Source organism: Sciurus carolinensis, chromosome 3, assembly GCF_902686445.1.
Source record: "Sciurus carolinensis chromosome 3, mSciCar1.2, whole genome shotgun sequence".
Lineage (NCBI taxonomy): Eukaryota > Metazoa > Chordata > Mammalia > Rodentia > Sciuridae > Sciurus > Sciurus carolinensis.
The window spans coordinates 79247117-79264178 of NC_062215.1; the positions used below are offsets into that span (position 1 = coordinate 79247117).

General features: G+C 43.2%; 1 protein-coding gene across 5 annotated transcripts in view; it reads right to left on the reverse strand.

Moving 5' to 3' along the window:
• Window positions 1–17062, reverse strand: part of Cfap221 (cilia and flagella associated protein 221) — a 112663-nt gene that overhangs the window by 11053 nt on the left and 84548 nt on the right. For 4 of the 5 annotated variants that reach the window (XM_047547371.1, XM_047547370.1, XM_047547369.1 and 1 more), the window contains exons 20-22: window positions 9890–10048; window positions 8309–8400; window positions 1443–1535 (exon numbers count right to left, since the gene is read on the reverse strand). In XM_047547371.1, coding sequence (XP_047403327.1) covers window positions 1443–1535; window positions 8309–8400; window positions 9890–10048 — 344 coding nt within the window. The remainder of the gene's footprint in view (window positions 1–1442; window positions 1536–8308; window positions 8401–9889; window positions 10049–17062) is intronic. The other variant, XR_007107935.1, reaches the window with a different exon arrangement.

Here is a 17062-nt window from a genome sequence, read left to right on the forward strand (position 1 = left end):
GTAAGGCTGGTGGCCTTCCTTGTGCCATACCCTAAGGCTGCAAACACAGATGCAGCAACACATCCAAGTGCTCCTTTATACCACCTGTAAGAATATTAAAAACCAAAAAAAGTTGAGGCTATTGAGGCACTGAGGGGTGAGGTCACTTGTCCAAGGTGTACTGAGAGTGAGTGGCAGAGTGGGGGCTTGAAACCACAGTCTGCACGTTCACGGCTATGATATGCAACATCTCAAATGCTCTAGATTGACTGTGATAGAATTTAATTTTAATGAAAGATGGCCCTAAGGTTTGGATGTGGTTTGCTCCCAAATGGCTTTCATGATGGAAGCTTGGTCCCCAGTGTGATGACATGTGAGGAGGTGTCTCAGTGGGAACTTGTTAGATTATTGAGGTATTCCCTCAGAAGGGAGTAAGATAGTTCTTGGGGACTCTAGAGTTAGTTCTCAAGAGAGTGAGTTTTTGTGAGAGTGAGCCTGAACCCTGAATTGCTCTGCCATGTGCTTCCACCATTGTGACACCATCTACCATGAGGCCCTTAACAGAGAGAGCTGGGGCTTTGCCTTTGAACTCTAAGAATTGTAAGGTAAATAACCCTCTTTATTTATAAAGTTAATCTGCATTGGGTATTTTGTTATAGTAATAGCAAATGGACTAATATAGATGGATATGGCTAAAACTTTGTTTTGTTGGTTAATTAAACTAGAAAATTTAAGTGTATTTTATCCTCACCTGGTAGAAAGTACTTGTTAAAACATATGGAAGTTCTTATTTTCTCCCTGAAGTTATGCAGTGATCTAATCAAGAGCTAAACATATTTTAAAAAGGAGAGAACAATGACTGCAATCTAGAGGCATTTGCAAATGGGGCACTGGCAAGTGGTTCAGCTGGGGACGTGTGTGCCTGAGGTGCTCATGATGAGCAGCTGCTCTGAGACAAGTTCACAGGTTCTGCTTGGCTCAGATTTCCCATTCTTGGGTCTGCTTCAGGGTCTCTTGCTATCAGGTTTAAATGGGCATGGAAACAGGAGATTCAAGGACATATTTTCACTGGCTGCTGGCTGCTGATCATTAAAATAAAATGTAAGCATCTTGTTTCCAGTCTTATTCTTTATGCCTATCCAAATCGTACCCCTATTTCCTGCACTAACCTGAGTCCACATGACTATGGCACCTCTCCCGCCCATCAGCACCATCTCTGCTCTTCCTTCCCTTGTGCTCCTGGAGCCGCTACCCACCAGCACGTTTCAGACCTTGTCTACTCTCCAGTGCAAGTTGGGATCTCATTTAGGTGGTGGTACGGTTGAGCGTTAGACTTATCTGCTCATTTGAGTTGCAAGATCAAGTGCTGCGTGCTCTTCTGAAATCCCTCACAGTACCTTGCAGAGTTTTGGAAAACAGATCACATTAGAGATTAAAGGTAAAATAAATAAATAAATAAATACCGTTCAGTAGTTTCCAGTCTGTCTTCTTCCGGTAAGTCCTCAAGAGGGGCAGGAGTGTTTATAGGAAGTATAATCGGATTGTAGGAATCACAGCTGTAGCAAAAAAAAAAAAAAAAAAAAAAAAAAAAAATTGCACATGCAACCCCAGGATAAATGATCACATTAGCAGTTTGGGGGTCTTTATGTGATTTCCTACAGCACCTCAACTTTACCACTGGTGGGCCCTCTACTCCTCTGCCCTCCCTCACTCTGGAACACCCACCAATTCTTCTGGAAAAGGCAGAGGCAGGGAGCTGTGAGAGGCCCTGGTCACACCCTGGAGAATGCTGCCCTGAGCTGTTTCCTGGAGTGTAAAGTCACTGTTACAGAGGGGACGGGTGGGGGACAGCTCAGTGGTGGAGCACTTGCCTAGTGTGTGCAAGGCTAAAGTCACGCCATTCCCTGGGAGGGGAGGGAAGGCTAGTTAGATGACTTACTTCCGTTCTTGGCATTTTCCCCACCTTCATAGTCTTTCTCGGTCATTTGATCCAATTTCAAACCTTCTTCCCTACCCCATTAGGTACTGTTTGGCATTATACCTACAGAGATTTATATGAAATTTCCTGAGTACTGAGGACATTAAAATAATTGAGATAGGGAGAAAAAATATATCATTATTTAAACGTTGGCAGCAGACTTCTGTTTCAAGATGGCAAAATGAGTACTCAGTGTTTTTTTTTTTTTTTTTTTTTTTTGGTCTCAACTCCTTCCTTAAAAACCTTTTCTTTTAAATGACGTTGAAGGAATAAAAACTGATTATGCAACAGCAAAGAGAACAGGCAAAGGACATGAGTGGATAAATTTTTTCAACGATTTTGGTGGGAGAAATTTCCAGAAGCCTGGAAGTATTCTGGGTCCTGAAAAAGAGCAAAATGTGGTATGTGAACACAGATGGAAGGAAAGGGACCTCCTCCCAGACTGGGAAAGGCTGCAGGCTGAAGACAGACAGAAGGAGCAGGAGTAGAAAACGGGTGAACCTGAAGCTCCTCTGTGTATGTACAAGCCTTTGAGATGAGACTCTTATCCTTGGTTTGTTTTTGTGTAAAAATGGACTTGACTGCCATGTATGGAGAATGGCTAGAAAGGAGCTACGGCACCATGGTTTTCACAGAGGGAAAGAGAATGGGAATGGCATCTGTGAACGGAAATGCTGTGGTTTCTAGGAGCAAATGCAGAAGAAGATATCTAGAGTGCCACTGTTGGTATAAGAAGAGAAAACAGGAAAAATACATGCATTTGTAATGCTTAGCCCCGCAAAGACAAACACAGGAAAGGTAAGGCAGAAGACCAAGTTGGTTCCCTCCCTTGGGGAGGAATGGGCTGGAGGGAGGTGGGAGGAAGGGACACCTCCCTGGGCATGCCTTTTTGTGTAGTTTTGAGTTTGGAAGACGTGTTGATGTTCTACTGATTGAGAACATAAGATTAAGTCAATACGAAAGGAAAAATTTATAAAACCAGAAGCAAACTCAAACAAATAATTCCATAATCACAATAGAGGGAAAGAAAGAAAAAGAAAAGGATGGGGAGAGAAAGAGAGAGAGGAAGGGAGAGATGGGGAGCAGAGAGTGGGGAAGGGAGGGAAAAGAGAAAGAAGAAAGAACTCAAATAGCAGAAAAAGAAGAAGTAACTTCTATAGTGTGAGACTATACCCACATACCCACATTATCTTGGGTGGGACAGGGTAGGGGAAGAATTGCAAATAAATCTGAGCTCTATTTATTATGCTTGTTTATTAAAGTGATCATGGATGAGTCAATTCTGAAACCACTGGATGTATTATGAAGTCGAGTAAGCAAGTGAATGTGCTAGGAGCCAGGGTTCTCCCAGTGAAAGGAAAGTGGGAAGCAAGCAATAATGCCTGGATGTCAACTGGAACTGTAGGGTTTGGTGTGGATTCACGATTTCTAAAATGCGTGTATGTATGTGTGTTTATATTACGTATGTGTACATATATGTATGTATGTGTCTATGTGTATGTGAAGTGTGTGTCTGCACACCTCTGGCTTTGCACAAGAGGCCAAGCTACAAGCACACCCCAGTAGCAGTATGCGCACCTATCCCTCAGATTTTTGTCTTAATTCCATTCCCCTCTAAAAAGACCCTGGATCCCACTCTTCGAGATTAGCCGTTTATTGACTTCATGACAAAGAATCTGGGTTCTCACTAAAAGTTCCACCAAAACTTTTGAATATGTGTGTAGTCTGAGAGGAATCCTGCTGAGAAGAGGGACTCAGAAGAGGGAGCTGGACCACTCTGCAGAGACCAGCCTGGTTTGGGGCAATGTAATGACGTTGCCCCAAGAGATTTTCATGAAATGAAATGAGTCCAATTTGTAAATTCTCCGTTTATGTTCCTCTGATTTTTTTTTTTTGTATTAATATGTTCTTTTTGTTTTTGGATTCAGGGATTGAACTCAGGAGCACTCAACCACTGAGCCATAACCCTGCCCTATTTTGTATTTTGAGATGGTGATGTTTGGTTGGGTATTCTTTGTTTTGCATTATTTTACTTTAGTGTCCTTACTTGACAAAGTAAAATTCTGACAACCCTAACTCAGTTGCCCCAATTTTTCTAAACTTTTCACTTTTCTGTAAAATCTGCAAGTCCAGGACTACTGGATGAGATAAATTCTTTGGTTGACGCTCACTTCTCAGAGTTTGAGGAAGTCCATAGAAAGTCAACAAATTCTCTCTGAATTTACTAAAAGGTAAAGAAATCAATGAGCTGCTCTGATTCACAAAGATACAAAAATGACTTGGAATAAACAAATAAATGTTAAGCAATTGTATTATATGGTTTAGCAAGATGCAGATGAATCTCAGGATCAAAAGATACAAAGGAAAACTCATAGTACTAGAAGGTAATTTATTCAAGAAAAATGTCTGCAAAGTTGAAAACTCGTTAATGGATGTGTATGACTGAATGTTTGTGTCCTCCGCAAACTCATAGGCTGAAACCTAACTCCTCATGCGATGGTGTTTTGAGATGGAGCCTTTGGGAGGTGATCAGGTCATGAGAGTGCAGCCCTCATGAATGGGACTAATGCCCTTGGAAGAGAAGCCCCAGAGGACTGCCCTGCTCCTCCGTTCACATGAGCACAAAGCAAGACGGCATCCATGAGCCCTCGCCAGACACCGTGCCTTGATCCTGAACTTTACAGCCAGGAAATAAATTTCCTGTGAGAAATAAATTTCTGTTGTTTATAACCTACCCAGCTATTATGGTTTGGATGTGGTGTCCCCCAAAAGTTCATGTGTGAGCAAGAAGGTTTGGAGGAGAAGTGATTGGATCAGAGCCTTAACCTAATCAGTGAGGTCATCCCTGATGGGACTAACTGAGTGGTAACTGGAGGCAGGTGGGGTGTGGCTGGAGGAAGCCGTTCATTGGGGGCGTGTCTGTGGGGTTTATATTTGCATCTGGAGAGTGGAGTCTCTCTGCTTTCTGCTCATCATGGGAACTGCTTCCCTCTGGCACATTCTTCCACCATGTTGTTCTGCTTCACCTGGAGACCTGAAGAATAAAGCTGGATGTCTATGGACTGAGACCTCTGAAACCTCTAAATAAGCCTTTCCTTCATTACAGTTGTTCTGGTGGGGTCCTTTAGTCATAGCAGTGAGAAAAGCTGATTAAAACACCAGCCTGTGGCATTTTGTTATAGCAACTTGAATGGACTAAAACAGAACTTTAAAAAAAAGGAATTACTATTATTATTTTATAACTGCATTTAGAAATAACACATGACTTAGAATCCTGCAACCAGTGGGAATCCATGATAAGAAAATAAAGAATCTTCTCTTGATGTTTAAACTGTTATTCAGTTGCAGTTTATTTTGAAACAAACTGGCCCAACAGAGCATTTGGGCACAGAAGCTGAAAGTAACAAGTCATGGTGGAGAGTTTTCTTTAATTCATGTAGAATTCATGTTTAATTCATGATTGTTCAAGTCCATGGCTACTGCCTACTGACTGCTTGTGGAAAGAACAGCCTCAGGGGATTTTTCCAAGGACATTGGTTTGGAAATAAAGGATGTTTTCTCTTAATTCTTGGGAACTGTGTGTGCACACAGCTGTATTCCCCTTCTCATTTTGCTTATTCAGTTTCATGACAGAATCCCAGACAAAGCTCTGTTTGGTTTACTGATTATATGGGTGAGTTTTATTTATTTATTTATTTATTTTGGTGCTAGAGATTGAACCCAGGGCCTTAGCATGCTAGCAAAGCGCTCTACCATTGAGCTATGCCCTCTTCATACTACAAGGGTCTTTTTAAAATTAATTAATTAACTGATTGATTTTTCAATACTGGGGATTGAACCCAGACTGAACCCAGAAGATTGAACCCAGGAGCATTTTGCCACTGAGCAACATTCCCAGACCTTTTTATTTTTTTTTTTAATTTTGAGGCAGGGTCTCACTAAGTTGCTTAGGGCCTTGCTAAGTTGCTGAGGCGGGTCTTGAACCTGAGATCCTCCTGCCTCAGCCTCCCAAGTTGCTGGGATTACAGTCTTGTACCGTCATACCTAACAACATGGGTCATTTTTATGGGCCCTGGTCGCCCGGCAAAATGCAGTGTTCTGAGGTGGTGATGGCACCATCTGGTGGCCACGTAGTGACTGAACATGCAGGATGGAAGGAGAAGAGAAGGGTCACCAAAGCATGCACCAGGCAGCATGCTGGATTGCTCCATATGATCACTAAGATCATTTTATTTCAGTTCTTGAAACAGCCCTGTGAGGACCCCATCAGTCTTTCATTTCCTCACTTGCCCCTGCTTCACAGGTGAGGAAATAAAGGTCTACAGTGAAGAAGTGACTCACCCAACTATAGAAAGTTAGTGACAGAGCCAGCAAATTACAGAGGCTGGTCTCTGACACCAGGCTTTCCCTTTTTCTATTCTGCCACTGTTTCCCTGATTCTGGAGGATTTAGATTTTTTAAAAGTATGTTAATATAAAGAAGAAAGATGCTGGGTTCATTTTGAGTGGCAACAGGCTGAATGAGGGCTGACAGGCATGTTTGAGCTCCTGCCCTGTCCTGAATCCCCTGCCTCAGGTTTTTTGTTTATCTTGTGTAAAAAGGCAAATAGTGGAGAAGCCCCAGAGAAATAATCCAAAACATGGCACATGGAGAAGCGTCTGGAAGTTCAGCTGCACCAGTTATAACTCAGGAAGATTCTCCTGCTGGCAATGAAGGAAGAAGTCAAATTAAGTCCTAGAGGTACAACGATTCCAACAATCTTCTCCAGTCCCTGGAGAGGGGCAGGTGGATGGACAGTGGACTTGGGGTAGCTGCCTTCTGGGTAAGTGTTTGTCCATTGTCTGCTGCTAACAACACAATACCACAGACTGGGTAAATCATAAAGAAAAGGATTATTTTGGCTCACAGTTCTGGTCCAAGGTCAAGGGGCTGCCTCTGGTAGTGGCCTTCTTGCTGGCAGAGTCCAGGAATGGCACCAGGCATCATGCGGTGAGACAGGGAGTGCAGGCATGTGTCCTCCTGTCTCTGTCCCTTTTCTTATAAAACTCTCAGGATTCAATCATGAAGGCTCACCCCTTATCTAATCGTAATTGATTTCCAAAGGCTCCCCCTCTAGGTGCTACTGTTGGGTGAGGTTTCCATTTTCTTAACATCTCACATTGGGGATTAAACTCCAACATGAGTTTTGGAGGAGACAAACCACATCCAGATCATAGCAGAGAGCTTTCTTACTCCTACTAAAAATGTGATGCCAAGGCTAAGAAGGACCTGGGAAGGACCCTCACAAGTTCAGTCTCTGTGTTTTACTAACAAGAGGACTCAGAATGGTGCCTGAGTGGACAGATGAGGTCCTGTGGGGTTCTCCATGTTTCTAAGTCAGAGGAGCTGGACACACTGGTGGGAGTTGGATGGGGGGTTGTAAAGAGTCCCTGCTGACCTTGGTCAGTGGCAGGGTTCAGCTTTCCTGGATACTTTTAGGATTTTGCCACCTTGGGTGGGCCTCCTTCTGGATCAGTGGATTTGAACAGAAAATGACAGCTAATAATCATTGTGGGACATTAGTCACGTCTGCTTACCAATAACTCATTTAGTTACATTTAGAAGGACAGTGACCTGAAGAAGCAAGTTCAAGGGCTCAGGAGTGGGCTGTTGACCTGATGGAGTCTAAAGAAAAGGTATTAGTCCATTTGTTTGCTATCTTAGGATTTTGAAGAGATATTAAATAGGCATATTGGTGGAAATTTGACTACCTTAATTTTCTTCTTTCACTGGCCAACAATATTCTCACCTACCTGTTCTGAATCTGTGGCTGAGCTCCAAGCTGTATATGGAGCCAAGTTGTCTGTCTGAGGATAGTGTGGGATTCCCATGAGCACCAGGCTAAGTGAGAAGTGAATTCCTTTTTTTTTTTTTTTGCGGTACTGGGGATCAAACTCAGGGCCTTGTGATTGCGAGGCAAGCACTCTACCAGTTGAGCTATCTCCCCAGCCCAAGAAGTGAATTCTTTAGAATTGGATATATAGGGTGCAGAAGGTGATCTTGGCAAGTTAAAAATTTGAAAAATTGACCATGAGTATTTCAGCAGAATTATATAGATTGTTGGTCTGCTTTTACTAAAGAATTGCCAGTTGACCACCTAGGATGTCACTTTTTAAATAGTGTGTCTCGAGATAATTTCAAAATGTGAAAATCAGTTACATGTCGCCACAGCTCTGGGACCAGCAAGCCCTCCCCCGTGTTTTAGAAGTACAATTTGACACATTGTTGGCATTCAACTTCTGGGGGTCTTGGCCTCTGTGACTTGAGGGGCAGACCTCCCCCTGTGTGACAGACAGACGTGCTGTGGCCTACCTCTGGGTGGGCTCCATCTTAGAGGTTTCAGGCAAGAACGAGAGCACCAGGGACTGGAACCGCTTCCAGTGCATGACTCCAGGAATGATGTCCTGTGATCAAAGTTGGTTCCGGGATTCAGCATGGAAGGGACTGGTTGGTGGGCAGAGTCTAGAAGGACTTCATTTCATTCAGCTATTTAAAATCCCAAAATGTCAGCTCCAGGCTTATCATTTCATTAAGTAGGACTTAATTTTGCTGAAGCAAAAGGACAATTTCTTTTGTGATTGTAAAGGCAAAAAGGGCAACACGGAATGGAAGTGCCCCTCCTCCTGTCCCTATTATGGAGGGCAGATGTGGCCTTACGACCTGCTTTGAGGATTATGGATGCCCCAATCAAAGAGGATGGGTTGTTCTTCGGATGGTAAGACAGACAGGGACATCATGTGTGCAAATGTGTTGGTGATGTGCCAAGTGCTGTCAGGAGACCATCAGCTCAGTTGAATACAAGGCATATGATAGGGCACACCTGAAGAGGCTGCTAGGTCACCATGGGCCTCATGGGCCTAGCTAATAAGTGAGGAGCTGTTCACACAGGCAGCAGAGCCCTGGTGCTCAAGCAGGAACTGACATGATCGAATTTGAATCAAAGGAAGATATGTATATGGAGGCCTGATCACAGCAGTGGTGAGCCATTGGGGAAGCTAGGGGGAGAGTGGCAGGTTATGTAAGAGGCAGGCTGGTTGGATAGGGGATTGAGCAAGAGGGAGGGATCAAGGACCACTTGAGTTCTATGCACATTCCATGGAACAAAAAGGCAAGTGGGAAATGAGCGTGGTGGTGCTCGCCTGTAATCCCAGTCACTTGGGAGGCTGAGGGAGGATCACGAGTTTGAGGTCAGACTCTGTGACTTAGTGAGACCCTGTCTCAAAATAAAAAATGAAAAAGAGCTGGGATGTAGCTCAGTGGTAAAGCTACATGGGTTCAATCCTGGCTACTATACTCTACCCCCACCCCAAATGCAAGTGAGGGCACCTCAGAATGTTGTGGGTGGAAGTCAGGTAGACATAATGACCCAAGTTAGGGATTTATTGAGTTTGAGGGGCCTTAGGGTAATCCTGAAGAGGTGTCTCTGGATATTCAGGTCAGGTTGATCACAGGGGTAGAAGGAATTCTTTGGAACCACTTCTTTACTGTACATTTGTTATGTCTCCCTCTTGTCTGTCCTGATGTTTCTACACTTGTAGGGGCAAAAGTAAGAGGAGGTCAGATCATGGGGTTATGTAAACCGTGGGACCAATTTCACGTGGATGGAATAGGAATGGGCGAACATGCATCACCTTTAAGGGGAAACGGTGAGAATGTTGAAAAAAGGGCAAGCAGGTAACCCAGGAAGTGAGTATGGACAGGCCCAGAGTGGGGTCGAGGCTCCACCCACGTCCCTTGAGTGCTGGCCTATGAGGAACGTTGTTACCATTCTTGCTCTGCAGCTGTGGCTGAGCCTTATTTTTCTTCATTTCAGTGGTGCCTCTCCATCCTTGTGCCCTGCCCCTCCCCACAGCCCAGGGCCAGCTGTGCCAGGGGGCTGGGTGACGACATTACCGTGTGATGGAGAAACTGCTTTTGGGTGAGAGGAATGCTGGACCCCTTGTGGCACTCTTTGGTGAACCTGTACTTGGGGTGAGGGCAGAGGTGGTAATCCATCGACGTTTCTGTGTAGGTCAGAGGGTGCTTGACGGCAAATAATCCTGGGCTGGGATTCTGCAGGAAAGAGGAGAAAAGCTTTTGTTTATCTGTTCCCAAGCCAGGCCCAGGACAGGCGTCCGCTGATGCTCTCCGTGGCTCCGACTAGCACTAACACTCTGTGATTCCCTGTCAGTTCGTCCAGAAAACAGAAGTGGGAAAGCAGCATGCTTTCAAGTTGGCAGCATTTTAAAATGTCACAGTTATCCATAAATGCCACTTTTCTGGTTTAAGAGCTTCACTGCATACCATTTGGACTTACCAACCTCACATAGAAACAAGTCTAATTGAAATCACAGCTTAAAATGGCTTAAAGTATTTGTTTCTAACTATGATAAATTAGGGGGAATTATTAAATAAGCAAACTGGTTTTAAAAAGTAAAAAAACTTCTTGTTCTGAAAATAAAAATAGCCTCTTAGAAATGACTTTAAAGAGAAGACAAAGAAGAGGGTGACGTTTGATATACCAGGAAACGTCACTATTTAACATTGTTTTGGTAATATTTTTAATTCAGGAAAGCTCCATTGGGATATAGTATCTGGTTTTAAGCGAGATCTTGTTTTGTTTTGCTACTTACTTTCTAGCAGAACTAATGGATGCACAGAGCGATTATATCAAAATATTAAAATACAGAGCCTTTTAATGTTCTTTCCAGAGCTTGAGCAATAAATCCCCTATCCTTGTCTCAAACCACAACATCGCTTTCCCCCTCACAGTTGCTTAATCTCAGATGTTAAAGCACCACTGAGATTTTGCTCATTTTATTTGTATGATATTTTATAACAATGAAAAAAATATAGGGCAGAGGGTGTAGCTCAGTGGTAGAGCACTTGCCTAGTGTGTGCAAGGCCCTGGGTTCCACCCCCAGCACCACAAAACAAACAAACAAACAAACAAACAAAAACCCAAGGTACTCCCCCCAAAATAAAACAAAACCGAACAAAACACCAGACCAAACCCAAACTTCACTTGACTTATGGAAACTTGATCTCAATGCCTAGAAACAAATGTCCCTTCACAACTTAAATGGCACCTAGCTAGACTAGGAGGTACTCCAACTCCAAGATGCAAGGCATGGGAAGGCCCAGATGTGGTGTGCTAGGGAGTGAACAACACCGGAAAAACTGTGGGCTGTGGGTGCAGAGAGGCTGACCAGCAGCCTGGGCCAGGATGAGGGCCTGGGGCAGGAGCAGAGAGGGTTCTCCGCTAAGTGCACGGTTGCAAAGGTGGGGGAGGCGGGAAGCCCACAGAGGGTGTCTGCAATGCCCACATAATGTAGAAATAAGCACCCATCTCTGTGAGCACCTGCAGTTGAGTCAAGAGTTAGGGTTCAAATGTAAGTGTAGCTGTGAGGGCACAGGGCAGAGGGAAAATTACCTCGGGCCTTCAGGGGTGTCTCTACTGTGGTCAATGGAGGGCATGAAATAATGGGTAAGGAGAATAAAAATTCCCAGAAGTGGGATACCTGGGAAAAATAAAGGGGAGTAAAAATAAAGGCCGTGCATTGACAGCTCTCAGCTACTGAGACGAATGTTTTCCAGATGCTGGCAGCAGGCAGAGGATGTTTTATCAGCTTCAAAAGAAAACAGTCTCTAGGAGGCGTTGTCTCCTCCAAAGCAAAATCCTTTTTTAGGCACTGTCCACAGACCTTGACCGAAAGGCCCACATTCCTGTGTCGAAGCAAAACTGATATATGTTCACTAGGCCAACACTCAGAATAACCTATATAAATCCAGTCCTTTGTTTGGGGGCTCACTTTCCACCAGGAAACTGAGTTCCACAAACCCATTTCATGCCTGCACCCCCGTTCCTGTGTGAGACTTCGTTCCTGAATAAAAGAGCTGATCCGTGGAGTTTGCACTTGTCCTAGTCTCTGTTTTTGTGCTAACATGAGAAGCTGTGTGCGGCCAGCTCTCTTAGTCTGTTTTGCGCCAAATGTGATGAATGTGGTCTTTTTGCAAATGGCAATAGTACTGTCTCCAATCGTTGTCAAATTCAACTCCCCCTGGAGGGCCACAGCTATCAGAGTTAAATGATCTGAGTGGTCATCCCATGATGATTTTAATTGTCCTCAAAGTTACGGGTGCATATGGTGGCGTCTCACCAAGGCTGCAAGGATTTTCAATGACAAGTTATGGGTTCCTGTGGTACTTTCCTGTGCTCAAGTCCACATCCCAGAGGCAGTTTCTTTATTTCTGGGTTTCGTGCCTCTGATGGTCATGACTCTCACTCTAAACTTTATACTTATTCTTCTATTTCTTGATTAACAAACTCAAACAATATCGAATCTTTGTTACATGAGGTAAGGATTTGGTGCGTGTATATGAATACCTCATAGAAGCTTCTTTCCAATTCTAAAAAGCACATTGCTGCTTTTCGTAACTTACCTCTGTGACTTGACATGACACGCTTTGTACTTTTTCTGCAGTGCTGGCTGGGGATCAAACCCAGGGCGTCCTATATGCTAGCCAGGTGCTCCACCATGAGCAGACCCCCAGCTCACCCCTATTTCTTGTTTCATCATTTTCAGTTGAGTATTTTAACTTCTCTTCAGGTGAAATAAACATGTTATCATTCCTGTGCTTTCCTGTACCTTTTCTTCTCTCTTCCACAATTTTCGTATTATTGAAATGAATATTCACATTCTGGACCCACAACCAAGACTTTCATAGTTCCAGGTTGTTTCTAAAAGTTGAAAATGAATAAATAGCATTTGTTTTGTCTTAACCATGTAAATGTGTTTCTCTGCAAGGCCAAGTAGAGACTCATATTATAGATTGTGTGTGTGTGTGTGTGTGTGTGTATGAGATGGTTGAATATCTTGCTGAGTTATAGCTCAGAGCTCTTGCCTAGCATATGGGAAGTCCCTGGTTTGGACCTTCAGCACCATTAAAACAAAAACCAGTTCAATATTAATATCATGGTCCATGGTACTGATGGAGAAGAGTTCTAGTATCAAGGCTAAATAGATTCTATTTTAAAATTTTCGGCTCTTTCCACGGGGCGATCCAAGATGGCGGCCTAGAGGGAGACTGCATCCCCAGTTGCTCCAGAACCCAGGAGTTAAGAAGGGGAGGCATTGAGAGACTCGGACTAAAATAGAGCCATGGGTGAGTCTGCCCACTGGGTAAAGCTCGGCCCTGGTGGCAGGCCCAGATAGAGGTGGCTTATCGGAGCAGGACAGGGCAGCTAGAGTCTTCCACAGGCAGCCCTGCGCACTCCAGCGGTGGGCCCCACCCACACAGCCAGCTTCTCCAGGTTCTCGGAGCAGGCCCCCTAGTGAGAGCCTTTCTGATCAGAACAAGCTCCAAGTCCTGGAGCCAGCGCGGCGTGCTCTGGCCCACAAGCGGCTTCAGGGACCAGGACAGGGCAGCCAGAGACTTCCCCAAGCAGCCCGGCCCCCTGCGGAGGGAGGTGTCTTTCAAGGCTAGCTTCTCGGAACAGATTGCCCAGGGAGAACCTTTCTACATAGAGCCAACCACAAGTCCCCGAGCCAACGGAGAGCTTCGATCCGCAAGCAGCCTCTGGGATCAGGGCAGGCAGCCAGAGACTTCTCCAGGCGGCTCTGCCCACGCTGGACGCAGGCTCTTTCCACGGGGCGATCCAAGATGGAGGCCTAGAGGGTGACTGCATCTCCAGTCGCTCCAGAACCCAGGACTCAAGAAGGGGAGGCATTGAGAGACTTGGACAAAAATAGAGTCAAGGGATGAGTCTCCCCCACTGGGCGAAACTTGGCCTGGGCGGCAGGCACAGATAGGGGTGGCTTATCAGAGCAGGGCAGGACAGCTAGAGTCTTCCCCAGGTAGCATTCCACACTCCGGCGGTGGGCTCCTCCCACACGGCCAGCTGCACGGTGCAGGCCCCCAGTGAGAGCCTTTCCGCACAGAGCCAGCTCCAAGCCCTGGAACCAGTAGGGGGCTAGAGGCAGCTTTCTTCGGAAGCACTGCATTATCAAGTTCCTCCAAGACTTCAGGCTACTGAAGGCTGGGAGGTGATACACTGGAAATCTACCGGGACACTATAAGCCAATAGAGGAAATCTGCAATTTCTCAGGGTCCCACTGACAGCTGACCAATATGAGAAAACAAGGGAAGAAAATGTCCCAAACAAACCTAGATACTACATCAATAAAACCCAATGACAGCACAGCAGAAGAAATGTCAGAAAGGGAGTTCAGAATGTACATAATTAAAACAATCAGGGAAGCAAATGAAGAGATGAAAGAGCAAATGCAGGCATTAAATGATCGCACCAATCAACAGTTAAAAGACCAAATACGGGAAGCAAGAGATCATTTCAATAAAGAGTTAGAGATATTGAAAAAAAAACAAACAGAAATCCTTGAAATGAAGGAAACAATAAACCAAGTTAAAAACTCCATAGAAATCATAACCAATAGGATAGAACACCTGGAAGACAGAACCTCAGACATTGAAGACAAAATATTTAATCTTGAAAACAAAGTTGGCCAAACAGAGAAGATGGTAAGAAATCATGAACAGAATCTCCAAGAATTATGGGATATCATGAAAAGACCAAATTTGAGAATTATTGGGATTGAGGAAGGCTTAGAGAAACAAACCAAAGGAATGAACAATCTATTCAATGAAATAATATCAGAAAATTTCCCAAATCTGAAGAATGAAATGGAAAACCAAGTACAAGAGGCTTATAGAACTCCAAATATACAAAATTACAACAGACCCACACCAAGGCACATTATTATGAAAATACCTAACATACAAAATAAAGACAGAATTTTAAAGGCCGCGAGAGAAAAGAATCAAATTACATTCAGGGGGGAACCAATAAGAATACCAGCAGATTTTTCAGTCCAGACCTTAAAAGCTAGAAGGGCCTGGAACAACATTTACCAAGCCCTGAAAGAAAATGGATGCCAACCAAGAATCTTATACCCAGCAAAACTTACTTTCAGATTTGATGACGAAATAAGATCCTTCCATGATAAACAAAAGCTAAAGGAATTTACAAAAAGAAAGCCAGCGTTACAGAACATTCTCAGCAAAATATTCCATGAGGAAGAGATGAAAAGCAACGATGCAAATCAGCAACGGGAGGAACTAGCCTAAAGGAGTAGCCCAATAAAGGAGAAACCAAATCACATCAGAAAACAAAAATGAATCAAATGACTGGGAATACAAATCATATCACAATAATAACCCTGAATGTTAATGGCCTGAACTCATCAATCAAAAGACATAGACTGGCAGATTGGATGAAAAAGAAAAATCCAACAATATGCTGCCTGCAAGAGACTCATCTCATAGAAAGAGATTCCCATAGACTAAAGGTGAAAGGATGGGGAAAAACATACCATGCACATGGACTCAGCAAAAAAGCTGGAGTATCCATCCTCATTTCAGATAATGTGGACTTCAAGCCAAAGTTAGTCAGAAGGGAGAAAGAAGGACATTATGTGCTGCTTAAGGGAAGCATAAATCAGCAAGACATAACAATCATAAATATCTATGCCCCGAACATTGGCTCATCCATGTACGTCAAACAAATCCTTCTCAATTCCAGAAATCAAATAGACCACAACACAATAATACTAGGCAATTTTAACACGCCTCTCTCACCACTGGATAGATCTTCCAAACAAAAATTGAATAAAGAAACCATGGATCTCAATAACACAATCAACAATTTAGACTTAACCGACATATATAGAATATACCATCCAACAAAGAACAAATACACTTTCTTCTCAGCAGCACATGGATCCTTCTCTAAAATAGACCATATTTTATGCCACAAAGCTACTGTTAGCAAATACAAGAAGATAGAGATACTACCTTGTACTCTATCAGATCATAATGGATTGAAATTAGAAATAAATGACAGAATAAAAAACAGAAACTTCTCCAATACTTGGAGATTAAATAATACACTATTATATGATGAATGGATAACAGAAGACATCAGGAGGGAAATAAAAAAATTCTTAGAAGTAAACGAGAACAAAGACACATCATATCAAAATCTCTGGGACACTATGAAAGCAGTACTTAGAGGAAGATTTATTTCATGGGGCGCATTCAACAAAAGAAGTAGAAATCAACAAATAAACGACTTAACACTACAGCTCAAAGCCCTAGAAAAAGAAGAGCAGACCAATACCAAAAGTAGTAGAAGACAGGAAATAGTTAAACTCAGAGCTGAAATCAACGAAATTGAAACAAAAGAAACAATTGGAAAAATTAACAAAATAAATAGTTGGTTCTTTGAAAAAATAAACAAAATTGATAAACCCTTAGCCACACTAACAAAGAGAAAGAGGGAGAAACCTCAAATTACCAAAATTCGGAATGAACAAGGAAACATCACAACAGACACGAGTGAAATACAAAACATAATTAGAAGCTATTTTGAAAATCTATACTCCAACAAAACAGAAAACCTCGAAGACATCAACAAATTTCTGGAGACATATGAATTACCTAAACTGAATGAGGAGGACATACACAACTTAAATAAACCAATTTCAAGCAATGAAATAGAAGAGGTCATCAAAAGCCTACCAACAAAGAAAAGTCCGGGACCAGATGGGTTCTCAGCCGAGTTCTACAAAACCTTTAAAGAAGATCTCATTCCAATACTCCTCAAAGTATTCCATGAAATACAAGAGGAGGGAACCCTCCCAAACTCGTTCTATGAAGCCAATATCACCCTGATACCTAAACCAGACAGAGACACATCGAGGAAAGAAAATTTCAGACCAATATCCTTAATGAACATCCACGCAAAAATTCTAAACAAAACTTTAGCAAATCGCATACAAATATATATTAAAAAGATAGTGCACCACGATCAAGTGGGTTTTATCCCAGGGATGCAAGGTTGGTTCAACATTCGGAAATCAATAAATGTCATTCACCATATCAACAGACTTAAAGTTAAGAATCACATGATTATTTCAATAGATGCAGAAAAAGCATTCGATAAAATACAGCATCCCTTCATGCTCAAAACACTAGAAAAAATTGGGGTAGTGGGAACATTCCTTAACA